This window comes from Pongo pygmaeus, chromosome 22, assembly GCF_028885625.2.
Source record: "Pongo pygmaeus isolate AG05252 chromosome 22, NHGRI_mPonPyg2-v2.0_pri, whole genome shotgun sequence".
NCBI lineage: Eukaryota > Metazoa > Chordata > Mammalia > Primates > Hominidae > Pongo > Pongo pygmaeus.
The window spans coordinates 49,319,458-49,347,451 of NC_072395.2; the positions used below are offsets into that span (position 1 = coordinate 49,319,458).

General features: G+C 47.7%; 1 protein-coding gene and 1 long non-coding RNA gene across 4 annotated transcripts in view; one reads left to right on the top strand and one right to left on the bottom strand.

Annotated features, from left to right (window-relative positions):
- Positions 1-27,994, top strand: part of LOC129022314 (uncharacterized) — a 67,266-nt gene that overhangs the window by 13,219 nt on the left and 26,053 nt on the right. Inside the window, exons 2-3 of one of the 2 annotated variants that reach the window (XR_008496352.2) lie at positions 2,523-2,916; positions 16,565-17,034. This is a non-coding gene — a long non-coding RNA (uncharacterized LOC129022314). Of the gene's footprint in view, positions 1-2,522; positions 2,917-16,564; positions 17,035-27,994 lie in introns of those variants that run through there. The other variant, XR_008496353.2, reaches the window with a different exon arrangement.
- Positions 16,894-27,994, bottom strand: part of CLDN14 (claudin 14) — an 87,386-nt gene continuing 76,285 nt past the window's right edge. Inside the window, exon 3 of one of the 2 annotated variants that reach the window (XM_054468405.2) lies at positions 16,894-18,048. In XM_054468405.2, coding sequence (XP_054324380.2) covers positions 17,248-17,967 — 720 coding nt within the window. In that variant the 5' untranslated portion in view covers positions 17,968-18,048 and the 3' untranslated portion in view covers positions 16,894-17,247. The remainder of the gene's footprint in view (positions 18,049-27,994) is intronic. The other variant, XM_054468406.2, reaches the window with a different exon arrangement.

Sequence of the window (27,994 nt, forward strand, 5' to 3'; positions counted from 1 at the left end):
CATGCCATTCTCCTGCCTTGGCCTCCCGAGTAGCTGGGACTACAGGCGCCCACAACCACGCCCGGCTAATTTTTGTGTTTTTGGTAGAGATGGGGTTTCACCATGTTAGCCAGGATGGTCTCGATCTCCTGAACTTGTGATCCACCTGCCTCGGCCTCCTAAAGTGCTGGGATTACAGGTGTGAGCTACCGTGCCTGGTCAGCCTCTGCATCTTTTTTACCTGCTTACTTGATGATAGGGACTGAGAGAAGTGAGTTAAAATATCCTACACTAATATGTTACTGTCCTTTGTTGCAGATCCTGAGAAATACGTTTTCACTGTGGATCATGAGGTTCATCATAATCAAGTGACCTTTTCATATAACTTACTGAGTTTTTCTTGAATCCAGCTTTCTCAGATGTGACTATTATACACTTTCCCTTGCTTTCTTTTTATTCAGGTACCATCATTTATTTAGGTACCATCATATTATTTTGCTTGTAATTTGACTTTCAGCTCTTCTGAACCACCTTGTTTTAATATATCAGCATATATTTAGAGTTATCTTTTTAAATGTAATGCGAGGCTGGATGCGGTGGCTCACACCTATAATCCCAGCACTTTGGGAGGCCGAGGTGGGCGGATCACCTGAGGTCAGGAGTTCATAGACCAGTCTGGCCAACATGGCGAAACCCCATGGTGGTGAGCGCCTGTTATCCCAGCTACTCGGGAGACTGAGGCAGGGAGAAGTGCTTGAACCTGGGAGGCAGAGGTTGCAGTGAGCTAAGATGGCACCATTGCACTCCAGCCTGGGTGACAGAGCGAGACTCGGTCTCAAAAAAAAAGAAAAAAAAAAAAGTAATGTGAGAATTTTTAGATTTTATTAAGCTTATTTGACTATATTATAATTGATTACCTCTATCTAAAAGCTCTCTCTGTGTATGTAATTTTAATACTTTCTTGCTCTTTCTTTGGTTTCTATCTTTTGTTATGTTTTTCTCTTCTTTGAATTCGGAAGGCAGATAGTCTTTGGGGTTCTACTAGTGATTACTTGCACAACTTTTTTTTCTTTATTCTAAAAAAATAAAAGCGAGGTACATGTGCAGAGCGTGCAGGTTTGTAACATACGTATCTGTGTGCCGTGGTGGTTTACCACACCCATCAACCCGTCCCCTAATTTCCCTCCCCTCACCCTCCACCCCCCGACAGGCCCCGGTGTGTGATGTTCCCCTCCCTGTGTCCATGTGTTCTCATTGTTCGAGTTCCACTTATGAGTGAGAACATGAGGCGTTTGGTTTTCTGTTCCTGTGTTTGTTTGCTGAGGATGATGGCTTCCAGCTTCATCCATGTCCCTGCAAGGGACATGATCTCATTCCTTTTTATGGCTGGCTACTTTCACAACTTTAAATAGTATCCTTAAACCTATTTTTCACAATGTATGAAATTCAGTAACATAACCATCCCTCTTTATTTTCTCATATAAAAGATGAGAAAATGGGCCGGTTGTGGTGGCTTATGCTTGTAATCCCAGCACTTTGGGAGGCCGGGGCAGGAGGATCGTTTAAACCCAGGGGTTCAAGGATGCAGTTATCTATGATTGCACCACTGCACTCCAGCCTGGGTGACAGAGCAAGATGCTGTCTCAAAAAAAAAAAAAAAAAAAAAAAAAAAGAGAGAAAATGTACTCTTGGAGCATCTATTTCTCCATTTCCTAATTTTATTTACCTGTACTGGAGTGTTTGTCCTACTTTATATCATTGTCTGTTGAAAATAATGAAATAGTCCTCTCTTTCCCAGGAATTACAATATTCTTATAATTAGAGCTTCCGCATTACTTGGATGTAATTTATAGTTAATAGATTCAATGCTCCGTGCTGATTTTTAATTGTATGACTTCCTCATTTCTAATTTATTTATTTGTTTATTTTTAAAAGAGAGACGAGGCTTTGCCCTCAGACCCAGGCTGGTCTCGAACTCTCGGGCTCAAGTGACCCTCCTGACTCAGCCTCCCAAAGTGCTGGGATTACAGTCATGAGTCACCTCACCCAGCCTAAGTTAATGATTTTAATCTTATCTTTAAAATAGATTGTGTCTTCAAGTAGATTTTTTAAATCTTATTGAGGTATACTTGCAGTATACTAAATTGCATGTATCTGAAATGTACAACTGGATCAGTTTAGGTTCACATGCACCTATGAAACCATCACTGCAATAAAGAGAACAGCCATTTCCATCTGAGGAAAAGCAACGCTCTATATGGAGGATGGACAACCCAAATATCTAATGTACTGCTAATTTTACAGACCTAAAAATACAATAGAACAAATGGAATAGAAAAAAATTAAAAGCATAATAAAAACGGAATTTCCTGAAATGAAGGAAGACATAAATGTTTACATCAAAGAAGCCCTTCATTATAATAAAGAACTATAAACTCTGAGTGAAATTTTTGAAAGACAAGCTTAAAAAAATATGGCAAAAATAAAGTTATATGCTAAGAAAAGTAGTCTAACTTCAGATTTCTTCTTTTCTTTTCTTTTAGAGGCAGGGTCTCAGTCTGTCACCCAGGCTGGAGTACAGTGGCACCATCTTGGCTCACTGTAGCCTCGACCTGGGCTCAAGTGAGCCTCCTACCTCAGCCTCCCAAAATGCTGGGATTACAAGCATGAACCACTGTGACTTGCCTTCTTGGCAATTTTAAATGAAAGAAGAAGATGGAATAATGCCTACTGAGGACTATGTTTGAGGGGTGTTGTATGACCCTGTTTTCCATACCCAGCCAACTTGTCACTCATGTGACAAGTCCACAGAAAGATGTTATATGGCCAGGAATCTATGAACTATGTCGTTCATTCAGTCTTCCCTAAATGTACCTGACTACAGCTAACATCATATCACATGATGAAAGACCACGTTGTTTTCCCCTGAGGTTGGCAGTAAGTACACTCACTTTCAACACTTCTGTTCCCCATGGTTCTGGAGGTTACAGACATGGCAATAGGTAAGGAAAAGACATAAACATAGGAAGTGACAAAGTATAGAGTTTTATGTAAATGGAACCATATGGTAGTTACCTGGGGATGGGGTGGAGAGAGGGAGAGGTTGCCTAAGCTTGTGGGTGATAGAAATATTTATCTTAATTGTCAAAAATAATATGGGAGAAATTTCCCTTTCCTGTCCTCCTGAGCACGGCTGGAATCATCCCCTCAGCATTTACTCTGCAAGGTGGCATCTCACTGTCTCTTCTCTCTTTAGATCTTTAGTTGTTTGAGTGGTTGCCTTAGCGTTTGGGAGGAGGATGGAGGCTGTGGTTTCTGGAAACTCCGGCCCTGTGGCTGCTCTCTGTATGTGTTGACTCCGTGGGAAACTGGCTGTTCTGTGCATGTGGGGGTAATCTTTGTAGTTCAGTTTGTTTTTCTGCGTTGGTGTGAGGCAGTCACTTCACTGAGAAGTTGAGCTGGAGTTGTGCCTTGCAGCCTGGCCTGGAGACTTGTGTGTGTGAGCGCTTGTTTTTATCCAACAGTCGCCGCTTGTCTGCAGCTGTGAAGTATGTGTGTGTCTCCAGATCTCCCCAGTTGAGAAGGGAGGGCCACTCTGAGGAGTCAACATTTGAGGAGAAACTTGAATGAAGGAAAGGAAGGAGCCATTTGGAGATTGTGGGGAAGAGCATTCCAGGTAGAGGGAACAGCAGATAAGGAAGCCCAGGGCTGTGGGGGCTTTGGCTGTTTGGCCAAGAGCCTCTTCCTCCTGTCTTGCTAGTCTGCAGCAGGAAGAGTGTCCGAATGAGCCCACTTATGCCTTTAGCTCTTCTAGGCCAGCAGGGAGTTCAGGGTTCCAGGGAGCCCTTCGGAACTTCCTTCTCTTCCTGTGACAACCCTCACCGTGCTCCCAATCCGATGTCTGTGTGTATCCCTGGTGTGTCCTTTCTCACTTACACCCAGCCAGTGGCCTTTGATGTTTATGACAAGAGGCCGAAACTCTTCATGTTATCAGATGAAATGGAGTTTTCTTTCACATGGAACTCAGTTATCCATCGTCCTTTTGTCCTTTTGCTCCTGAGAATACATGTGTCTGTTCCATGCTGTGCCAGCCCAGTCATGGAACTCAATATTTCTGCAGTTTCCCTCCGAACATTTCCAGTTGCCCAAAGGCATTCGTGGTTTCACAAATTTTACTGAAGGTTTAGTATGGAGACGGCAGGGAGTTGCATCTTGTACTCCATCATAAACAATGGAAAATCCTCCTTCGATGCTACTCTGTGGGTTACCCCTAGGTTACCCCTCCGTGGGTGCCACACCTTAGAGATCGCTCTCCCTCTGGGAGCGGTCAGAGAAGAGCGCAGGGCTGTCCATGTCCCTGTCACATGGCTGCTGCCTCCTCCTGCCGGGCTGCAGCATTGGGCTGGGAGCTCCCGTCTTCCTCCCTGGTCATAGCTTGGGAAATCATCTCCTATTACATGTTTTAAAAATTGAGGTGAAATTCACATACCATAAAATTAACCATTTAAAAGTGTACAGTTCAGCCGTCCAACATGGTGAAATCGTGTCTCTACTAAAAATATAAAAAATTAGCCAGGTGTGGTGGTGCACGCCTATAGTCCCAGCTACTTGGAAGGCTGAGGTGGGAGGATCGCTTGAACCCAGGAGGTGGAGGTTGCAATGAGCCAACATCATGTGACTGCACTCAGCCTGGGCAACAGAGGGAGACTCGGTCTCAAAACTAATAAATACATAAAAGTGTACAATTCAGTAGCATTTAGTACATACACAATGTTGTACAATCACCACGTCTATCTAGTGAAAAATATTTTACTCTTGAAAAATGTCTTAATCATCCCCAAAGAAAATGCCATACTTCATTAGGAATTCACTGTCTGTTCCTCTCCTTGTGGCCCCTGGCAACCACCAATGGGACTGGGCCGATACAGTGGGGCACACACATGGCACATGGGGACATCTGTACATTGGATGTCCATTTAAAAAAATTATTCAACCATTTAAAAAAATGGGCCAGGTGCTGTTGCTCAGGCTGGTAGTCTCAGGACTTTGGGAGGCCAAGGAAGGAGAGTCACTCAAGGCTGGGAGTTTGAGACTAGCCTGGGCAACATAGAAAGAACCCATCTCTACAAAAAAAAATTAAAAATCAGCCAAGTGTATGGTGCATGCCTGTGGTCCCAGCTACCTGGGGGGCTGGGGTGGGAGGATCAATTGAGCTTGGGAGGTCTAGGCTGCGGTGAGCCATATCTCGCCACTGCACTCCAGCCTGTGTGAGACCTTGTCTCAAAAAAAAAAAAACTCTGTTCTTGAGACAGAGTCTTGCTCTGTCACCCAGGCTGGAGTGCAGTGGCACGATCTCGGCTCACTGCAACCTCTGCCTCCCAGGTTCAGGCAATTTTCCTGCCTCAGCCTCCTGAGTAGCTGGGATTACAGGCACCCGCCACCACGCCTGGCTAATTTTTTTTTTTTTTTTTTTTTTGTATTTTTAGTAGAGATGGGGTTTCGCCATATTGGCCAGGCTGGTCTCGACCTGCTGACCTCAGGTGATCCACCCGCCTCAGCCCCTCAAAGTGCTGGGATTACAGGCATGAGCCACCGCGCCCACCAAAAAAGGTAGTTCGGATCTGTGCTACAACATGAATGAATCTCGGACATTATGCAACTTCATATAAATGCAGTCACATAATATGTGGCCTTTTGTATCTTTTTTTTTTTTTCATTTAACGTAATGTTTTCTTGGAGGTCCAGCCACACTGCGGCATGTATCAGAATGCACGTGGCGAGTGTACTATCTCTGTATGACTAGACCACATTGTGTTCCTCCATTGGTCTGTTGATGGACATTTGAGTTGTTTCTTCCTTTTGGCTATTGTGGGTAATGCTGCTAAGAACATTTGTGTACAAGTGTTTGTTGAGTCCCTGCTTTCACCTGTTTTGGATATATTCCTAGGAGTGGAATTGTGGGGTCATTATTGCATTTTAATTAGAGGGACTCTCTACTCTCTGAAATGTGTTGGTAACGTTATTGTCTGTGGCTTTTTGAGGATTCCTGTCCATCATTTTCACATTTTCTGAATTCTTCAGTTTCACCTACTTGAAGGTCTCCCATAGAACCACTCATGGACTCCAAGGTGCCTGTTGTGAAGGCCTTGACCCCTCTCGCATGCTGCTCTTGTTTTGCACTGAAATACTAAATAAGAGGAACAGTGCTTTGCTGTTGTGGGGGTCCAAGGGGGAAGGAGGAGACAGAGATGGGGTGAAGCTGTCATTCTTTTTTTTTTTTCTTTTTTTTTGAGATGGAGTCCTGCTTTGTCGCCCAGGCTGGAGTGCAATGGCTCAATCTGGGCTTACTGCAACCTCTGCCTGCCGGGTTCAAGCGATTCTCCTGCCTCAGCCTCCCGAGTAGCTGGGATTACAGGCGCATGCCACCACACCTGGATAATTTTTTGTGTTTTAGTAGAGATGGAGTTTCACTGTGTTGCACAGGCTAGTCTCGAACTCCTGAGCTCAGGCAATCCACCCGCCTTGGCCTCCCAAAGTGCTGGGATTATATGCGTGAGCCACTGTGCTTGGCTGAAGCTGTCATTCTTTAGCTGCCATTGGACCCTCCCTTGCCAGCAGAATCAGAGTCATTGCTGTAAGACCAGTGACCTGGAGCAGCCCTGTGAGGGGAGGAAGGTCAGTGCTACCACCTGTGGCTCTTGGGTCAGGCAGAGGAGTCTGATGAGAGTGTCCTCTGCTAATCAGAGTGTGAACTTGAGGCTGCAAGAGGGTGGAGTCTATTATAGATGGACAGGGCAGCTAAGGAGCCCACTGCTCCTGGGGCTCCCAAAGTCTCCTTCTCGTCCCATTGCCCTCACCCCTGTGCTCCATTCTCCGTCCTCCAGACTTCATGCTCTAGGAAACCAGATTAATTTTGTACTTAACCCAACCTCCAAAGGCAGCTACTTGGCTGAGGCCTCTCCCAAGGATGTTCTTGGGTTGTGTAGGCTGCCAGGTGGTGCTAGACTCAAGTCTATCTCAGAGCCGGCCCCTGGTTGTCCCTTTTCGTGCCCTTTCCCCTCCACCCTCAGGCAGTTGAGCTTGCTGAGGCATCAGGCTCTATACCTTAGTGGGAGTCAAAGCTGGTTTGCTAGCTTTCCAAGGAACAACTCCAGCCTCCTGCCTTCCCTGCATCCCCCTCCAATTCAAATACAGACCTGGGTTGGCAGTGGCTCAGGCCTGTCATCCCAACATTTGAGAGGCTGAGGTGGGTGGATTGCTTGAGGCTAGGAGTTTGAGACCAGCCTGGCCAACATGGTGAAACCCCGTCTCTACTAAAAATACAAAAATTAGCCGGGCGTGGTGGCGCAAGCCTGTAGTCCCAGTTACTCAGGAGGCAGAGGCATGAGAATTGCTTGAACCTGGGAGGTTGGAGGTTGCAGTGAGCCAAGATTGTGCCACTGCACTCCAGCCTGGGCGACAGAGTGAGACTCAGTCTCAAAAAAAAAAACAAAAAAAACCCCACAGACCTGAAATTTAGCTGGGGCTATGTCTGGTCCCGCACATACAACAGCGAATGACGTTGACTGTCTGTGAACTCAGACCCTAGAGTCTAATGGAAGATTCAGAAAAACGTGTGTTCTAATTAATAAAATACTTACACATTCTGAGAAAAACTGTGTGGGAAATGAACAGTGTGCTGAGATAATGACTCACTGGGATCCACATCCCAGTCTGCTTTGGGTGAGAAGGAGCAGTCACTCCTTCTATATGATCTGGATTTAATCCTTCCTTCTGGAGTTTTTTCAGGTCCTTTTTCTTTTATGTTCAGAAATTTCATGAGGATGTATCTTCGGTTTTTTTTTTTTTTTTGAGATGGAGTCTCGCTCTGTCGCCCAGGCTGGAGTGCAGTGGCTCGATCTCGGCTCACTGCAAGCTCCACCTCCTGGATTCATGCCATTCTCCTGCCTCAGCCTCTTGAGTAGCTGGGACTACAGGCGCCCGCCACCACGCCCGGCTAATTTTTTGTATTTTTAGTAGAGATGGGGTTTCACCATGTTAGCCAGGATGGTCTCGATCTCCTGACCTCGTGATCTGCCGCCTCGGCCTCCCAAAGTGTGGGATTACAGGCATGAGCCACTGCGCCTGGCCAGGATGTATCTTAGTTCTTAATGTAGATCTTTGTTCATTCATTCAATCTGATGCTTTTTAAGCCCTTTCAATTTGGAAATTCAGGTCCCCTTTTAGTTCTGGAAAATCAATTTCAATTTTTTTTTTTTTTTTTGAGATGGAGTCTCGCTCTTGTTGCCCAGGCTTGAGTGCAGTGGCACGATCTCAGCTCATTGCAACCTCTGCCTCCCGGGTTCAAGTGATTCTCCTGCCTCAGCCTCCCAAGCAGCTGGGATTACAGGCACCCACCACCACGCCTGGCTAATTTTTGTATTTTTAGTAACAACGGGGTTTTGCTGTGTTGGCCAGGCTGCTCTCAAACTCCTGGCCTCAAGTGATCTACCCGCTTCGGCCTCCCCAAGTGCTGGGATTACATAGCATTCTATTCTTATAGACAAAATGTGACCTTGAATTTTTCTGAGAATAGAGATTTTTTTTTTTTTTTTAGACAAGGTCTCACTCTGTCACTCAGGCTGGAGTGCAGTAGTGCAATCATGGCTCACTGCAGCCTCAACCTCCTGGGCTCAAGAGATCCTTCCTCCTCAGATCCCAAGTAGATGGGACTACAGGTGCAAGCCACTACTCCCGACTAATTTATTTTTTGTATAGATGAGGGTCTTGCTGAGTTGCCCAGGCTGGTCTGGAACTCCTGGCTTAAAGCGATACTCCCAATTTGGCCTTCCAAAGTATTGGGATTACAGGCATGAACCATCACACCTGGCCTAAATTGAGATTTTCTTCCCTGAATGATCTGTTTCCTCTGGTGTCAGGTGTTTTCTCTTTGTTCGTCGTTTCTCTCCCTTTCATGATGCAGTATTTCCTCAAATGTCTGGTGACTCTTTGGTGTGTGAGGCAATACAGAGGCTGGCAGGGAGTGTTGCTTACATAAGCAAGGTTTGTCAAAAGCGGGGCTTCCCTTTAGCCAGAGAAAGTAGGAAACTGGGTTTACCCCCAAGGACTTCTCAAATGCCAGAAGTAGAGGGCTTCGTGGGGAGGTGCCAGCACTTGTACTACCCACCTCATAAGTTTCTTTCCAAATGGTTTATTTGTTTTTCTGTTTTGTTTTTTGTTTTGCTTTGAGACGGAGTCTCGCTCTGTTGCCCAGGCTGGAGTGCAATGGTGTGATCTCGGCTCACTGCAACCTCCACCCTCCCAGGTTCAAGCGATTCTCCTGCCTCAGCCTCCCAGGTAGCTGGGATTACAGGTGCCCCCCACCATGCCCGGCCAATTTTTTTTTTTGTAGAGATGGAGTTTTGCCATGTTGCCCAGACTGGTCTTGAACTCCTGAGGTCAAGAAATCCTCCCACCTCAGCCTCCTGAGTAGCTGGGACCGTAGGAGAACATCACCATGCCCGGCTAATTGCTTTATTTGTGGAAACTGAGGTCTTGTTACATTGCTCAGGCTGGTCTTGAACTCCTAGGTTCAAGCACTCCTCTCACCTCGGCCTCTCAAAATGCTGGGATTACAGGCCACCATGCCTGGCTCATTGTAGTTTTAACGGGAACCAGATTTGAAATGTTCTTCTGCCTGGGTACTATGGAGCAATTTGTAGTTATTACCAAGGTGAATGCTGTTTTTTTTTCTTTTTTTGAGATGGAGTTTTGCTCTTGTTGCCCAAGCTGGAGTGCAGTGACGCCATCTCGGCACACTGCAACCTCCACCTCCCAGGTTCAAGAGATTCTCCTGCCTCAGCCTCCCGAGTAGCTGGGATTATAGGTGTGCGCCATGACACCTGGCTAATTTTTGTATTTTTAGTAGAGATGGGGTTTCACTATGTTAGCCAGGCTGGTCTCAAACTCCTGACCTCAAATGATCTGCCTGCCTCGGCCTCCCAAAGTGCTGGTTACAGGCGTGAGCCACCGTGCCCGGCCAGAATACTAAATTTTATAACAGAGGTATCTGAGGGGCTATAGATGGAAAAAGAGGATACCGCTTCCACTCAGAGGGTTTTCTGGGATGTCACCACTGTGCACACATATCAGGAGGGGGCTGGGAATCACTTGCCATCCAGGTTCAAGGTCATCCAAGTATAGCACTGGATGTTCCCATTCTCACAACCTCTTCCCCATTCTGGGCCTTCACTGCCTCCAACTCATGTCAGCAAGATCATGATGAGCTCCTACCTAAGGCGGGCCTCAGCTTCCCCGGATACCTGTTGAAGCCACTAGACCAAAACTCTCCTATATTTTCCGGGCTGGTCAGTCTTACCTTCTGGCTGTGTCTTATGCCGGTTGGGAACCTACACAAATGCTTTATTTTGGAAAAATGCCTGGGATGACAAAAAAATCCGAGACCTCCCCAGAGCTGGAGGCCTTGGAGGCTCCCCGGCAGGAGCTGGTGGGCTCCCAGCAGGAGGGAGAGCTTGAGCCAGTCAATCATTTACCCAGCAGGCATGGGGAAGGTGGTGAGCTTTTAAATAGAAAGCCCTCAGGAGAAAGGAATTAAAGTGCGTATTGTGCTGGGCTTTCCTGCGGTGAAGCTGGCAGAGCAAGAGGTGAGGCGAGGAAGAGGCAGGTGATTAGCCCCCCCAGGGGCTGGGACTTCCCTGATTTATGGGGTGACCCCCACTGGCCTTTCCCAGGCAGGAAATGGGCTGTTTACTGATGCCTTCCCCCCGCCACACACCTGTGAAAGCCAGTTGGTAGTATTTTAAAATAATTTACTAGAATGAAGTTTCTGTGTTTTCCTTTGGATAGTTGCCCAGTAACTGGCTTTGTGTTTTTTATTTTTTAAAAAATGGCTTAAAATATGCAGGATCTTAAGCTTCAATATTTCTGTTTGTCTCTCTGTCTTTGTCTCACTGTCTGTCTCTCTCTCATACACACACACACACACACACACGCACCTGTGTCTCAGGCAAGAAAGGGGTCCTCACCCTAGGAGATGTAAGATGGCTTTTCTTTCAATCGTGGAAGTCTTAGTTAATTCTTTTTAAACTAATTTGTCACTGTCTCTGGGGCTGCTCTGCTTTCTCTTCCTTCCTCTCACAGTGACCTTAAGCCACAGAGCATTGCCAGTTCTAATTTTGTTTGTCTAAAATTGGTGCTTCTGGCAGAAGAAATGTGCTGTTGGCTTGCCTTTGAGCTTTGCCTGCCTCGGTTTAGCAGGGCCTCCCTCAGGGACTCTGTCTCCAGTCTACGCAGCATGCAAAGACAGCCATGGTACCTGCCCTGACAGGGGCATCTGATGCCAGGTGAGGAGCCACCCATTCTGTTTGTAAGAGATGCAAAAACTGCCTTTGGGGGAATTGCAATTCATTCCTTTCAAGGCACTGAGATGGCCCTTACAGGGCCCAGACGAAAAACCATTGCCGACTTAGCATTGTATTCTAGGACAAATAGGGGAAGGCTCACTCTGAGAATGAACGATGGGCCCAGGTGCTTGCTGGCCTCAGGAAAGGTGCTCAGCTCCACCTCCTGTTCTGCTGCCCTCTCCTCCCCGAGACCCACAGACATGAAGTCCTATTGGGTCTCCACGTAGCTCTTTGGAACTATTTTACTAAACCGTCGCTTACGTGCAGCAGGAAATTTGAAGTTCCAGTTGCATGAAAGTTTTCTCATGGTGAAGGGGCTTTACGGGCATCTTCAAATCACGTGAGCAAATGCTTTTCTCAGCCCCAGTTTTCCCGTCTGTGGAATGAAGGTGAGGATAGTGCTGACTTCTTGTGTGGCTGTGAAGATTGAAGGTGGTAAATCCGTGCTGTTGATTGCTCCCTCCTTGAAACGGGCTCTGCCCTTGGCTTCCAGGACGCTCCTCTTTTGGTTCCCCTTGCCCCCTGGGCATTTCTCACCTGGCTCCTGTGCTGAATCCCCCAGCCTCTGCTAACCTCTGCTACCTTCTGTATGCCACTCTCTCTAGGGCTCGGCCCGGTCTCTCAGGTTCCTCATCTATATTCACTTCCAGTGTGATCGTTTCTAGTTGCATGGTTTAAGTTCCATCTCTGGGCCAATCTCTCCAGCTCAGGGCTGTCCCTGAACTTATATATCTAAGTACCCACTCAACTTCTCCACTCAAGGCAGCTCAGACCAAATAGATGAGAGCAAACTTGATCTACCTCATCAACACCCATTCTTTCTGGAATCTTCTTCATTTCAGAAAATGGTAATGCTCTTCTTCCAGTCGATCCAGTCCCAAGCCTTGGCATCATCTTTAAAGCATCTTTTTTTTTTCCACTCTGCATGCTTGGCCATCAGGAAACCCTATCAGCTCTACCTGCAGACCCATCCCCATCTCTTCCCACCTCTCCACTGCCACCACCTAGTCCGGACCCACATGGAGGCTACCTGCCTGGATTGTCACCATCCATGCTTCTTCTGCCTGGCAGTGGGGGACAGGGGGACCAAGGCAGGGAGGCAGGATGGCGTTGTGGCCAAGTGTGGGGCTTTGGGGCCAGGATTTTTGGGTGCAAATTCTGGTGCTATCTTTGGTTTATTACTATCAAGAACTTGATTGTTATTATACACATTTCAAATTGTGCTGTAGTTTTCAAATTATTTCCATTTAGGACCACAGTGGTTGACATGAAAGTGGGATTTCTGGGACATTTCAGAAGCCTTTGATTTCAAAAGGCTAAATCCATGAAACCAATTAGGGCGTGTTGTCCACGAGGGGAAACAGGTGCTTTCAGTATAGGAGGGGGCGGCTCCATCTCGGGAAACAGCTTCCCAGAAACTGCCTGGGAAAAAGGTTACTTTTTCTCCAGGGTCCTACAGGGTGGAAGATTCCAGTGCCTATTTAAAGGGAGGGACGACGAGCACTGGGAGCTCCTAGGCTGTGAAGGCATCAGGCCTGGCAATCAGTGGGAAACCAGGGCGACCCCAAGGACTGAAGACCGACGCCCCCTTCCCTTCTAAGTCTAGGGCCTCCCTTAGTGCTGGGCCCCTGAGACCCTCTCAGTGCAGGGGAGGGGACCAGAAAACATGGTTGACTTTAATTTACATTTTTTCCCCATAATGACTTTAGGTCTCTCTGGATTGGAGCCAAATTTGATTTGATTAAGAGAAATAAAGAAATGCAGCATTCTTAATCCATAAGAGTCATGCTGTAAATTTATGCCTGTAACAACGGTTTTCTGGAACACATGAGTCAGACTCATGTTCCCTTTTCAGTCTGAAATGTGGGGTTGTGCGTTGTACCTCCACAAGGAGATCATGCTTTTGTTGAAACAACCTTGGTTTAGAAATCCTAGTCCCAAAGATTTGGGTGGATACAGGCATCTCTCATGGCCAAGGTTGTAATGTGGCAAAGAGGGGCTCAAAGGACCTGAGGAATGGCGAGAGCCAGAGAAGGGAGAACTGGGTGCTGCATTCTTACACCTGCTTCCTGAGTGTGGGAACCAAGGTCTTACGAAGGTCAACTTCCTGTCTGAGCTGGTCAGCTTTCAGATGACGGAGCCACGCATATCCCTTCCTGTGTGCCAGTTCCTGTTTCCCATGGGATTCCATCTTGGCCCTCTGGGTCTGACATCACCTTTCATCCAATCCAGCTAGGACCATGAAGCAATTCCCTGAGTTATTTGGATATAGTCTGGACATAAATGTGCTTAGATTATAGGTCATGTGTCTTCTTGAGTTAATGTATTCACCCCTTGCCTACCTGTCTGGGTTCAAATCCTGGGTCTTTTACTCACTTGCTCTGTGACCCTGGGCAAGTAACTTAATCTCTTTGTGCTTTAGTTTTCTCCTTTGTAAAATGGGGTTAAGAATAATATTTAGCTAGTGCGGTGGCTCACCCTTATAATCCCAGCACTTTGGGAGGCTGAGGCAGGAGGATTGCTTGAGCCAGCCCAGAAGTTGGAGATCAGCCTGGGCAAAACAGTGAGACCCTGTCTCTACAAAAAAAAAAAAAAAATTAGTCAGCTGTGTGGTGGTGGACACCTGTAGTCCCAGCTACTCAGGAGGCTAAGATGGGAGGATTGGTTGAGCCCAGGAGGCTGGACTGCAGTGAGCTGTGAATGAGTCACTGAACTCCAGCTTGGGTGACAGAACAAGACCCTATCTCAAAAAAGCAAAACAAAACAGAAAAAAAAATACTATTTATCTCACATTGGATCAAATTAGTAGATGAAAAGTATGCCTGATACATAGTAAGTGATCAATAAATTGTAATCACTATTACTTTCACCTGAGGAGGAAAGAGAGCCATATGTTATTTTAGTAGTGACAGAATTCAGAGAAAGAGTTTGAAAAAGTTGTTTTTTCATGGCAGGGTGCAGTGGCTCGCTCTTGTAATCCCAGCACTTTGGGAGGCCAAGGTAGGCGGATCAGTTGAGGCCAGGTGTTCAAGAACAGCCTGGCCAACATGGTGAAATCCCGTCTCTACTAAAAATACAAAAATTAGCGAGGCATGGTGGCAGGTGCCTATAATCTCAGCTACTCAGGAGGCTGAACTGGGAGGATCCCTTGAACCTGGGAGGTGGATGTTGCAGTGAGTCGAGATTGCGCCACTGCACTCCAGCCTGGGTGACAGAGCAAGACTCCATCTCAAAACAAAAAGAAAAGTTATTTTTTCTTTCATTTGTAACAGGTGTATTAACTAGAATAACTTCATAAAACGCTTTCTGGATGGTGCCCATCAAACAAAGAGTATCATTCTGTTGGTAGAAAATTGTTTTTCTCCTCTTTATGGATTCAGATTTATTCCTTTTTTATAACTTAAAGAATAGATGACAACTGCTTGTTTCATCCTAAATAAATGAGGACCTCTCAGATCTCAATGCCTGGCCTAAATAGCATGGCAGATCCCAGCCTCCTCAGTTTCTCTGTAGTCAGTTAAAGGCCAAGATGTGTGGCACCCATTCTTTCCAGAAGAGTCAGCTGTTGCCTGGGGTCTGGAGGTTCATACAAAACAAACAAGAAGCCAGAAGCAGTGGCTCATGCTGGTAATCCCAGCACTTTGGGAGGCTGAGGCAGGAGGATCATTTGAGGTCAGGAGTTTAAGACCAGCCTGGCCAACATGGTGAAACCCCATCTCTACTAAAAATGCAAAAATTAGCTGGGTGTGGTGGTAAGCACCTGTAGTCCCAGCTACTTGGGAGGCTGAGTCAGGAGAATCACTTGAACCCGGGAGGTAGAGGTTGCAGTGAGTGGAGACTACGCCACTGCACTCCAGCCTGGGCACACAGGGCAAGACTCCATCTCAAACAAACAAACAAAAAAGAAATATGTAAGTATGTGTACAGCTGTTCCTTAAATCCTCCACTCTTCAATATTGTTAGGAGGCCCCTGAGAGATTTCATCACAACATAGTCTATTAGGTATAAATGGCAGAGCCTAAAGCAATCAGAAGAGGGCTGCCTGGTGGGCACATGTTACCCGTGTGAACCTTGGCCAGTGGAGAAGCAGGTGCCTGACCCACTCAGGCCAGGAGGAGGCACCAAGTCAGGAGAGCATTAGCAGGCCTCAGGCCTTGCTGATTCCAGGGCTCTGGGCTGTGGGCTGCTTGGCCTGCCCTTTCGACACCAGTTCTCAAGCCTCTTGACCACTGTACTAGAGCCTCCCTGGCACTGACACCAGGGTCTCAGCAGGCCACACAAGCGAGCCTGGCCAGCTGGCTGCATGCCTGCCACTGACCCACTGCAGCTCTTCCCTGCACACAGTGACTGCTGGAACTCTGACTCCCAGACCGCTGACAATAGAGGGACTTCACGTGACAACCCCTCTGTATGTAGGTCTCAGGCCAAGCCCTTCCATGGAGTGAGCTGTTTCCTTCCACATTCAGAGCCTCAGGTTCGGGACAGAGGCATGAGCAGGTGCTGTCCAAGGTGGGCCAAGGACATGAGCCCATGTGGATGTGAGAGCAGCCCAGGCTCCCTGGGCTGCTGGGGTGTGTGTGTCACCATGTGACTTAGATCACAGCCAGCAGGGATCAGCAGTGTTCTCAGAGCCATCAGGCCTCCCCCAGCTTCCGAGACATTTTTCGCAGCTGCAGGAACAGCCACAGATGCTAGGACCTGTTCTCATGGCAGCCAGTACTGGCCACCCCAGAAAAGAAGCCAGTGAAGTCCCAGTGGGGCCTTTGGGGGGCAAGCGGCGCTCCTAACTGGGCTTTTTGCCAAAGCCTAGAAAGCTAAGACACCGGCCATGTTTCACTCCGTTTTTCCTTTTTTTTTTTTTTTTTTTTTTGAGACAGAGTCTCACTCTGTCACCCAGGCTGGAGTGCAGTGGTTCAATCTCGGCTCACTGCAACCTCTGCCTTCTGAGTTCAAGTGATTCTCCTGCCTCAGCCTCCCAAGTAGCTGGGATTACAGGCACCTGCCACCACACCCAGCTAATTTTTGTGTTTTTGTAAGAGATGAGGTTTCACCATGTTGATCAGGCTGCTCTCAAACTCTGACCTCAGGTGATCCGCCCGCCTCAGCCTCCCAAAGTGCTGGGATTACAGGCATGAGCCACCGCGCCCAGCCCTGTTTCCTTCTGACTCTTTTTTTCTTACCAGTGGGGACCTATTGCTCACAGGAAGAAAACGACATCGTCCTTATTTTGTGACTTCTGGCAACTATCTTTTTCCAAGGAAGCCCCTTCCCTTCTGCCCTGCCTCTGAGTTCAAGCCGGGATGCAGCTCCTAGTTTTCAAGCGTCTCACAGATGGAGATCAGCCCCGTCCTCCTCCGACATCCCCACCCCGCATCGGAGTCAGGACTCCACGGTGCTGTGGTCAGCATGGCTGCACGGTCCTGCAACCCTGAGCCCCAGTGGGCTCTGACTGTGGTTACCAGCACCTTAGGAGACAGAAAAATAGTCTGGAAGCAGAAACAGATACTGTCCATTTCATAAACAGCCACATCCACAAGGTTTATTCCTGGATCACAAACCAACCCCACTGACCAAACTCCCAAGTCACTTTATATTAAACTTGTTATCAAATCACCCACATAAATACATATAATAAATATAAAAACAGACAGGATTTTTTTTTTAGTCTTTGGTATAGAGAGCTTTCTCCTCCTCTTATTTCCCCCTCCATCCCTGTGCTCTAAAGACATTTCCTCGCATTCACATTATTTCCTTGGATGCAAAAGTTGCCCAGAAGTAAACTTTGTGCTGGAACCCCTGCCTCCATTGACAGTCCCGCCGGGGACCCAGCCCACAGCGGCCCAGGGGAGAAGCAGGCCGTGGGGACTCACACGTAGTCGTTCAGCCTGTACCCGCTGTGCGTGGCTGAGGTCACTGAGGGGGCCCGATTGTCTTTGTAGGCAGCTGGTGGCTGGTAGGCAGGTGCGGTGTTTGCAGTGGTCGTGGTGGCCCTGGGTGGGGCCTGGTAGGGCCTGTAGGGTGCCTCATCCTGGCAGGACAGGCAAAGCAGGGTGCCACCAATAAGCGAGAGGGACGAGGAGATGAAGCCCAGGTACAGGGCCTGGCCAATCTCGAACTTCATGCCACTGGGCAGCAGCGGGTTGTAGAAGTTCTGCACCACATCGTTGGTGGTCCAGGAGACGGCCACCATGCACAGGAGGCCGGCCAGGATGAAGAGGGTGCCGCCGAGGATGGCAAAGGTGGTCTTGGCGGGTGTGCCCTTGGCGCAGCGCGTGCACTTCATCCCAATGACTGCACAGGCGCAGGCTATGCCCGAGAGCAGGCAGGAGATGACCATGAGGGCACGGGCAGCCTGGAGGTCTTGGGGCAGCGCCAGCAGGGACCGGTAGATCTGGCACTGGTAGATGCCCGTGCTGTGCCACACACACTCCATCCAGAGCCCTTTCAGGTAGGACACGGCCGTGAGGATGTTGGTGCCCACGTGCGCCGTCCTCCGCCAGTGCGGCAGGATGGTGGTGATCAACGTGCCCACCATGCCCAGGAAGCTGAGCAGGAAGCCCAGGAGCTGCACGGCCGTGCTGGCCATGGTGTGGCTGCCTGCCTAGGCCAGCCGGGCAGCTCCCTGGGCCCTCGGGGTCACGCCGCTCCTCAGGTGCCAGCCGGAGCCCTAATGAAGCCGAGGGAGGCGGGAGCAGGGAGAGAAAGGAAACGGGTTAAAGATTATCTCATGCACTTATTTCTGTCACCGAAACCAAGTTTTTCATAGGCGGTTGGTGTGGCAATTAGCATGTTCTCAAAAATAGTTTCTGAGACTTCACTGGGTGGGAGAATAACTGCTTTCCTGGGAAGGCAGGATCTGAAGGGATGACAGGTGGACGCTGCCCTCAGGGAGGGGCTCCAGCCACCTGCTGGAAGTTCTGCTTCTGTCCACCCTTGAGCGCTGCTGCTGCATTGGCATCTCCTGTCCTTCCTGGTTCATCAGTAACCAGGAATAACAGTTGCTAAATCAACATGTGTTATTCATGCCTTGGACTGACAGTGCTAAGGTGTGTGCCAGCTGTGACTTAGAATATAGCCCTGGGCGGTTGTCAGGATGAGGGGTTTTCTGAAGTGGGCAACTTCCCCACCCACGTGCTCAGGCAGGGAGAGGTTTAGTCCCCTCGGCAGGTCAGATGCTGCCTTCAGAATTCCGGAGCTGGATGTGACCTAGAGATTGTCAGCTGATGCCGGGGCAGGAATTTCCAAGGTCACAGCTCCTCAGGAGCTGCAGCAGGAGCACGGGCCAGCATCCCTCCTCTCCAGCACGGACCTCTGCTCCCACCACGCTCCCCATTCGCTATGCCCCCTTGTGACTGGTGAGGGCTGTCCGAGGGTAACTTTATTATAAAACAGAGGCTGCTACCTGGCTTTCAGGGATATGGGAATGCCGAGCCCTTTCAAAGTCTTTTAAAGAATTCTTAGCATACCAAAATCCAGGACACTTTTTCGGGACAAGGACCCAGCACCTATATAGGGCCAGGCATATAGAAGACACTGGGGGCCGGGCGCGGTGGCTCACGCCTGTAATCCCAGCACTTTGGGAGGCCGAGGCAGGCAGATCACCTGAGGTCAGGAGTTCAAGACCAGCCTGGCCAACATGGTGAAACCCTGTCTCTACTAAAAATACAAAAATCAGCCGGGCATGGTGGCAGGTGCCTGTAATCCCAGCTGCTCAGGAGGCTGAGGCAGGAGAATTGCTTGAACCAGGAAGGCTGAAGTTGCAGTGAGCCGAGATCGCGCCACTGTACTTCATCCTGGGCGACAGAGTAAGACTCCGTCTCAAAAAAACAAAACAAACAAACAAACAAAAAACACTAGGAAATATAGAAGGAAGGAAGGAGAGAGGGAAGAAGAGGAGGAGGGAGGGAGGAAGGAGAAAGCAAGGAAGGGGGAGCACAGAGAAAGGAAGGAAAAAAAGGAAGGGATGAAGGCAGAAAGGGAAGGGAGTGGAAGTCTTGAGTGGACCACTAGCTTTTCTCTCCTGCCTGGGGCAGGCAAGGTAATCAGCAAGACCGTGCATTAGCAGTGAGCCTTAGGAGGTCCCGGCCCTGGCTGCACCCATCCAATGGGCAACCTGGGGCTCAGCTTCTTTTTTGGTTCTGAAGGGAGAAAAGGGAAGCGTCTCTGCTGATGACAAGTCACTTCAGCGTCCCAAACCGGCAAAGAACTCAGTAGGCAAAACCTGCTTCTTCTTCTGCAGAGAGCTGAGCCTCAGTTAAGCAGTGCAGGCTGCAGGCAGGAAGAGTGGGGCTGCGGGGTGTTGCCCATGAGACCCTGGGACATTGTCAAGAAATCCCCAGCGGGGCTCGGCGTCTCACGCCTGTAATCCCAGCACTTTGGGAGGCTAAGGCGGGTGGATTGCTTAAGGTCAGGAGTTTGAGACCAGCCTGGCCAACGTGGTGAAAACCTGCCTCTACTAAAAATACAAAAATTGGCTGGTCGTTGGTGGTGCGCACCTGTCATCCCAGCTACTCGGGAGGCTGAGGCAGGAGAATCGCTTGAACCGGGAGGCGGAGGTTTCAGTGAGCCTGGATCGTGCCACTGCACTCCAGCCTGGACAACAGAGCGAGACTCTGTCTTGAAAAATAAAATAAATAAATAAATCCTCTACTAGATGTAAATCACTTGGTGAGTAAATAATTAATAACTGATGCTTCCACTGGGAGTCTAAACCATCATCTTGCTAATTTAAAAACATATACTGGGTTTAAATGCTTTGGCATTGTAGGAGGTAATTGGTTCCATCCTGGTGAATGAACAAACAAAGATAAATAATAACAAAACAACGTGGTGCCTCACAGGACACGGAGTGGACTGAAGGGGTGTCCAGGTGATAGGGTTTGGATTTGTGTCCCCACCCAAATCTCATGTCGAATGGCAGTCCTCAGTGTTGGAGGAAGGGCCTGGTGGGAGGGCGGACCTCCCCCTTGCTATTCTTGTGATAGTGAGTGAGTTCTCACGAGATCTGGTTGTTTAAAAGTGTGCAGCACCTGCCTGCTCCCCTCTCTCTCTTCCTCCTTCTCCGGCCGTGTCATGCCTGCTTCTCCTTTGCCTTCTGCCATGATTGTAAGTTTCCTAAGGCCTCCCCAGCCACACTTCCTGTACAGCTTGTCAGAGCCAATGAAGCCTCTTTTCTTTATAAATTACCCAGTTTCAGGTAGTTCTTTGACTCAGGTTGCATTGCGAGAATGGACTGATACACCGAGTATTTTTCTGCTGCTGTTTTTCTGCTGCTGCTTTGGATGACTATTTGTTCACAGCCCAGAATTTGCCACACGCACTATGCAAGATGCTGGCTTTGCACAAAGCCTTTCTTCCCTCCACTCAGCAAGCACTCACTCTGTTCAGGGGCTGGGGACACCATCACAGTCCCTGCTGGCCAGAGAAGGACAGCAGCCGGCTGTCCTATGGTCACTGCCCTGGGGTAGGTGCTGGCAACAAGGCCAAGGTGGCCACCTTGATAGGCACAGCCAGAGGGGGTGCCAGCAGACCCACCCTACACCCTGAGCACACCGATGGCACCAGCTGACTGGGCCTGAGTACAGTTTGAACACTGACACATTTCCTAGTTTATTCCCAACAACCTAATGTGGCAGTGACTGTTACCATCTCCTTTTTACACATGGGGAAACGAGAGGAGCAGAGGATGAAAGTTCTATGCCTGGCCTGGCTAGTGTTCTCCTTGGTGTCATTTCCCCTTTAAACACTACCTGCTTCAATGACATAGGACTGAAGTTAGTGTAAGGGCTGAGGGATGGTGTTAGCAACAGATTCTCCTTCCCACAGAGATCTCAGAACAATGGCCTTGCCCCTTTTGCAGTGGTTTGGGCAGCTAGGGCAACCAACTACGCTGCTTTGCTAGGGACTGAGGGGTTGCCCAGAACAGGGACCTTCAGGGCTGAAACTAAGACAGTCCCAAGGAAACCAGGACCAGAGGCTCCTCCAGGTTCCCAGATCTCCGAATAGCCTCTGGGATCTCTTCCTGCCCTGCTTTGAGGCTGCCTCAAGGCTGACGGCCACACAGGGTGTCCCTGGTCCAAGCATAATGGGGCTTCTTGCAGCTCTCACTGTCAAGGTCAATAATTAAGTATACAGACCCTAAAGAATGTGGCATAAAAGCCAAGCCCATTAGGCTAGGCAAGTGGACCAGAGGTTTATTGGAGGTCTAAATATTTATGGAGAGCAATGATGGCTAATTTTAGAAACCATTAGGCTGCTATTTTTAAACTCGTGCTATAAGGATTTGCTAATTTAAGAAGTGAGTGTTAATGAGCCCCCAACTCCCAGACACCAGCTCCCCAACCTGCTTTCCTCCTTCCTTACCAGCAGCTGCTACTGGCATTAGGTAATAATTCAACTTTCCCCCAACTACTTTTCACTTTGGGGCCTTTCAAGGGAAAAACAACTTTAAATGAACGCATCTCCCTGGAAGCCACATAAAATTCCTCCCTGATGCTCCGGAAGCGCCCTGCCCTGCAGGGCTGTTTGTATAGGAAGGAACTTGCCCAAGCTTGGCCTCCCAGGGGGAGCAGCCCATGCAGGGCTGAACTGGTGTTCACCTGTGGGCTACCATTTTCCTGCAGCCACGTGTGTGCATGTGGGAAGATTTGCTAGAGAGATACGGGTCCAAAACAAATAGGGTTCCAAGCATCAAGCTCTAGAAAGCCCTCGACGGACTGAGTGGTGGTGGGAAGGCAGAATCTAACAAGATGTGTTAGAGGAATCAGTGCTAGGTCCTGCATTTGGGTTCACAAAACCCCAAAAGTACAATCCTGGGTGGGGAGTATGAGCAGGATTTAGGGCTGAGTTTCCCAACGACGGCATCTTGGAATGCTGCATTTGCAGGATGTCTTGTGTGGAGGACACAAATGTCAAATATGTTTAAGAAAACCTGCGTGACTGTAGGACTTCTCATAGCTGGAAATGTGTCAATGTGCATTGTGACTCTCCCAGAAAATGTCTCATGTGCAGCATCCGCTAAACTTATTTGCCTAGAGAAACCCCCCTGCACCTCCTTTACCAAAGAACAATTTGCAATGAAATCACTTTGGCACAATAACTTCGACTTGGCAATGGTGAGATAGAGTGGGTTGCTGTATTAGTTTGTTCTCATGCTGCTATAAAGAACTGCCCGAGATGGGTATTTATAAAGGAAAGAGATTTAATTGACTCACAGTTCCACAGGACTGGGGAGGCCTCAGGAAACTTACGATCCTGGCAGAAGGTGAAGCAAACACATCCTCTTTACATGGCAGCAGGAGGGGAAGAATGAAGGCCGAGCCGAGGGTGAAGCCCCTTGTAAAACCATCAGATCTCGTGAGAACTTACTCACTATCATGAGAATAGCATGGTGGAAACCACCGACATGATTCAATTACCTCCCACTGGGTCCCTCCCCACAACATGTGGGGATTATGGGAACTACAAGATGAGATTTGAGTGGGGACACAGCCAAACCATATCATTGTGCCCTGGCCCCTCTCAAATCTCATGTCCTCACACTTCAAAACACAATCATGCCCTTCCAACAGTCCCTCAAGGACTTAACTCATTGCAGCATTAACTCAAAAGTCTGAGTCCAAAGTCTCATCTGAGACAAGGCAAGTCCCTTCTGCCTATGAATCTGCAACATCAAAAGCAAATTAGTTACTTCCTAGATAGAATGGGGGTAGAGGCATTAGGTAAATACCCCCATTCCAAATAAGAGAAATTGACCAAAGAGGCTACAGGCCCCATGCAAGTTCGAAATCCAATAGGACAGTCATTAAACCTTAGAGTTTTTGTCGGCTTCATCCCCAGCAGAGAGAGTATCAGAAAACGACAGAGCTGTAAAGAATTTTGAAAATCTGTGAAAGGCACTTGTGAAATGCCAGAGCTGCTATAGGCCTTTCCAACTGCCTCTGGTTTCAGGATCATCAGCCCTGAAGGGAGAGGGTTTTTCTGTGTGTGTCCATTATAAACTTTTATGTTGTCTCCCTCTGTTTTCTCTGAGCTATGTTTTTCTTTAAAAAAGCAGGGTTCTGGAGCACACAGTAGGGTGCCCTCATTTTGCTCACCTCCTAGCCCACCTAGACCCCAGCTGCGTCAACTTTGGCTCCAAATTAATCATCATTTCAACAGCAGTGGCCATGGGGATCACCTGGCCAGGACTGAGGGGTGGACATGTTGTTTACCAGCCTGTGTCTTGACTGCCTGGGGTCCCTCCCTGGGCATGTCTGTTTCATCCTTCACTTTGTCCTATCTTCTGAAGTCCTTTCTCTAGTTCTTCAGGGTGTGTGCACGGGCCTCTGTCAGTCCAGGCTTCTTGGAGGGGTATGGGGGTGGGACAGGGCCACCCTATCTCACCATTGGTCCAAATGACTGTGCCAAAGTGATTTTACTGCAAATTCTTCTTTGGTAAAGGCGGTGGTGGGGGGTGTCTCTAGTCAAATAAGTTTAATGGATGCTGCATATGAGACCAGGCTTCTTGGAGGGGTGCAGGGATGGGATGGGTGGGGTGTTTGAGTCCCTTACTCTCCTTAACCCTCAGCAGTCTCACCTGCTACTATCACGTCATCCCTTGCAAAATCAGCCCCTGTGATGAAAGCTTTCCTATGGACATGCATTGCTCCGTGGCCCTTGTCTACCCACCTTGGTGAAAGAAATGTCAGCCCCAGATGGGAGGCACGCAGGTCATCAGCGGGGAGCTGGGGCACAAGCCAGGTGTGGTGGAAGTTTCTTTACCCAGAACTGCCCTGAGCCCTACTGTGCAGGTAGAGAGTTGGAGGATGTGGCCACCAGTGCCTTTTGCCTGCCATGTGGTCTGAACGGCTCTCAAGATGTTTGGGAACAAGCCATTATATATGTTTGCCCTCAAATGCTCTGACATGATGTTGGGTCCATTATAGAAACAGCGTAAAACTTGATTTGCTTTCTGTAAACTTATTAGAGAAAAATGAAGTGTCACCTTCAAATGAGCATAGTCATTGACCCTTGAAATAATGAAGAGTTGCTTCAACGTTGATGTTCAGCCACTTAAGAAAATGTCTGGTTCGAAAACTGAATGTCCTCACTGTCACCCTGTCACCCCAACCAAATGGCCTCTTCATTACTGTCTAGCTATTTCATAAATGCTTTAGGCTGGGGATGGTGGCTCACACCTGTAATCCCAGCATTTTGGGAGGCTGAGGTGGGCAGATCAACTGAAGTCGGGAGTTTGAGACCAGCCTGGCCAACATCGTGAAACCCCGTCTCTACTAAAAATACAAAAATTATCTGGGTGTGGTGATGCATGCCTGTAATCCCAGCTACTTGGAGGCTGAGGGAGGAGAATCGCTTGAAAGTTGCAGTAAGCTGAGATTGCACCACTGCACTCTAGCCTGGGTGACAGAGTGAGACTCTGTCTCAAACAAAACAAAATAAGCAAACAAAATCATAAATGCTTGAATTGAGGAACTAAAAAACTCAAGGGAGATTTGGATTCATTTAGATGAGACATATTAGCAAAACTACCCAACACAGAGAAAAGAAGGTAACTCTTATGCTATGATGTATCTGCATGAAATAACTTCAACTAATATTACTTTTTTCTTTTCTTTTCTTTCTTTCTTTCTTTTTCTTTTTTTTTTTTTTTGAGACAGAATCTTGCTCTGTCACCTAGGCTAGAATGCAGTGGCGTGATCTCGGCTCACTGCAACCTCTGCCTCCCAGGTTCAAGTGATTCTCCTGCCTCAGCCTCCTGAGTAGCTGGGATTACAGGCCCCCACTACCATGTCTGGCTAATTTTTGTATTTTTAGTAGAGATGTGGTTTCACCATGTTGGCCAGGCTGGTCTTGAACTCCTGGCCTCAAGTGATCCACCCACCTCTGCCTCCCAAAGTGCTAGGATTACAGGTGTGAGCCACCGTGCCCGGCCTCAACTATTATTTCCTAAGGGCATCTTGGACACTGTGTTTCTTAATCTGCAAAACAAATGCATATCTTTTCAAGAAGCTTAGGGATACTTTAGAGGGGCTATTTTTAGCACATCTTCTTACAGAAATATGTAAGAATGATGAGAAAGCGATCAAGCAATACCTTGGAAAAACCACTCCATATTCATTTCAGATGGGCTATACTGTGGGGTGTTGGCTCTAAAAACAATATTTTCTTCATTACTATTCCAAACTTTCTGTAACTTTCCTTGGGTTATTTTTCAGAGTGGCAGGCATCTAGATTTTAAATGTGTGAGGACTTTCTATACCATCCGCATAGAGTCTTTGATGCAGTCTTTCCATGAGAGGCAGAGACGGGATACTTACATGACTATGACTTATTACTATCATGATAGTTACTGCTTGCTATTGTTATTTAGGAAACCAATGTGAAATATCTTATTCAAAATTATATGGAAATGACACGTTCCATGAATTCCTCCCCTCTCTTTTGGATGAAGAAATAAAAATCTATTTTTTCTTATAACAACTGATTCGAAGAAAAGTTTATGTTAATACAAATGAAAACCATGGTATGCAGTTAAACGCTATGCAATTAAACGCTCACAGAGGCTATTTTCAACTCAGTCAGATTGAATGGCCTATTGATTTACCGAAAACTACAAACTTAAGTCACCATGACCACAAAAATTAAAACCCTTTCCGGAGGCATTATCTCTCGCATTTCAACTCACCAAATTTCATTAGAATTCATTTAAAGTGCAGTAGATCAACATTTAAAAATGAAATGATTGAGTTTCGTTTACTTAAATACATGGGTGCCTTTTCAGAGCGATTTTTCCCGACAAGACAGTCAGGCAGGTTTGTTATGTTGCTGGTTTTTTGTTTTTTTTTTTCATTTTTCAAGGTGCAGGTAATTAAAAACTTGCCATCTGAGATAAAAAAAAAATACTAGAAAAGTAAAACAAAACAAAAAAACACAAAAAACAAAAAACAATACCCCCCAAACTCCAGGTGGACATAGAAACATTTCCTAAAGTCTTAACTGATTATTGGATGACTTATGGTTAAGTGTTCTGTGGGAACACTTTAGGGGATGTGATAGATTGACCTTGTTCCCCAAAGGAGATATGTTGAAGTCCTCCCCACTCCCAGTGCCTCAGAATGTGACCTTATTTGGAAATAGGGTCATTGCAGGTGCAATTAGTTAAGATGAGATCATACTAAAATAGAGTGGCCCCTAAACCAATAGGGCTGATGTCCTTATAAGAGGATGAGCATATGAAGACGGAAATAGAAAGAACATGTGCAGACGGAGACAGAGAGTGGAGCGAGAAGTTACCAAGCCAAGGAATGTGGAGGATCGCCAGCAACCCGCAGAGGCCCAGCAGGAGGCCCAGGACAGATGCTCCCTCACAGCCCTGGAAGGAACCAGCCTGCCCACACCTTAGTTTCAAGCTTCCAGCCTTCAGAATCATGAGAGAATAAATTTCTGTTGTTTCAGGCCTCCCAGGTTGTGGTGCTTTGTTATGGCAGCCCCAGGAAACAAACACAGCGAGTAGCTGAATGGTGGCACGGGGAATTAGAGAAAACGCTCGGCCAGGCCCCATGGCACACGCCTATAATCCCAGCACTCTGGGAGGCTGAGGTGGGAGGATCACTTGAGCTCAGGAGTTCAAGACCAGCCTGATCAACCTGGTGAAACCCTGTCTCCATTAAAAATTAAAAAAAAATTAGCTGGGCATGGTGGCTGAAGCCTATAATCCCAGCTACTTTGGAGGCTGAGGTGGGAGGATGGCTTGAGCCTGGGAGGCATAGATTGCAATAAGCAGAGATTGTGCCACTGCACTCCAGCCTGAGTGACAGAGCAACATAGTATTTCAAAAGGCAAACAAACAAAAAAACCTCATCTGTGATTATAAGAACTGGGTCCCCTTCCAGGACAGGCATTGAGTGTGATCTGGTGGCTTCACATTTGTCATTGATAAAAACGGGCCAGGTGCAGTGGCTCACACCTGTAATCTCAACATTTGGAAGGCCAACGTGGGAGGATTGCATGATTCCGGGAGTTCGAGGCCATTCCTGAGCAACATAGTGAGACCCTGTCTCTACAAAAACAAAAAACAAAAAACAAAGCCATGGTTAGCTTCATGTCCCAAAGTGTGGAGGACAAAATCTAAGGAAAAGGTAGAGGACATGGAGAAAGAAGAATCTGGAAAGTCCCCTGCAAATTTGGAAATTCAAGTGCAAACACAATCTATAGTAAGTAACCCATATAGTAATCAAATGACTCAGCTTCTCCCGGCTTAAAAAGTGTGTGAATTCACTTAGCTCACAGAGAGTTTGGGGGGGCTTATGTCTCCAGCTTGTGTGCAATTGGCTGGGGTGTACCCAAATTGGTGACTGACCTTTTCAGGCTGGGTGTCTGGTTTTCTTAAGTCAACATGTCTTGGTTTCATAGACCATAAAAGCCCCAAATTTGGGGCAGAGTCCAGATTTGAATAAGGTGACTCAGAAGCCTGCTGAAGCTTTACCTTGGAAATCCAGCAGAGCCCACTGGGCTCTCCCTTTAGTCAGGACTTACACCAAAATAGAAAAACAAAGCAAACCCCAAACAAACAGGACATTGTCACACCTGGCTGAAAACCTTCATGAATAAGA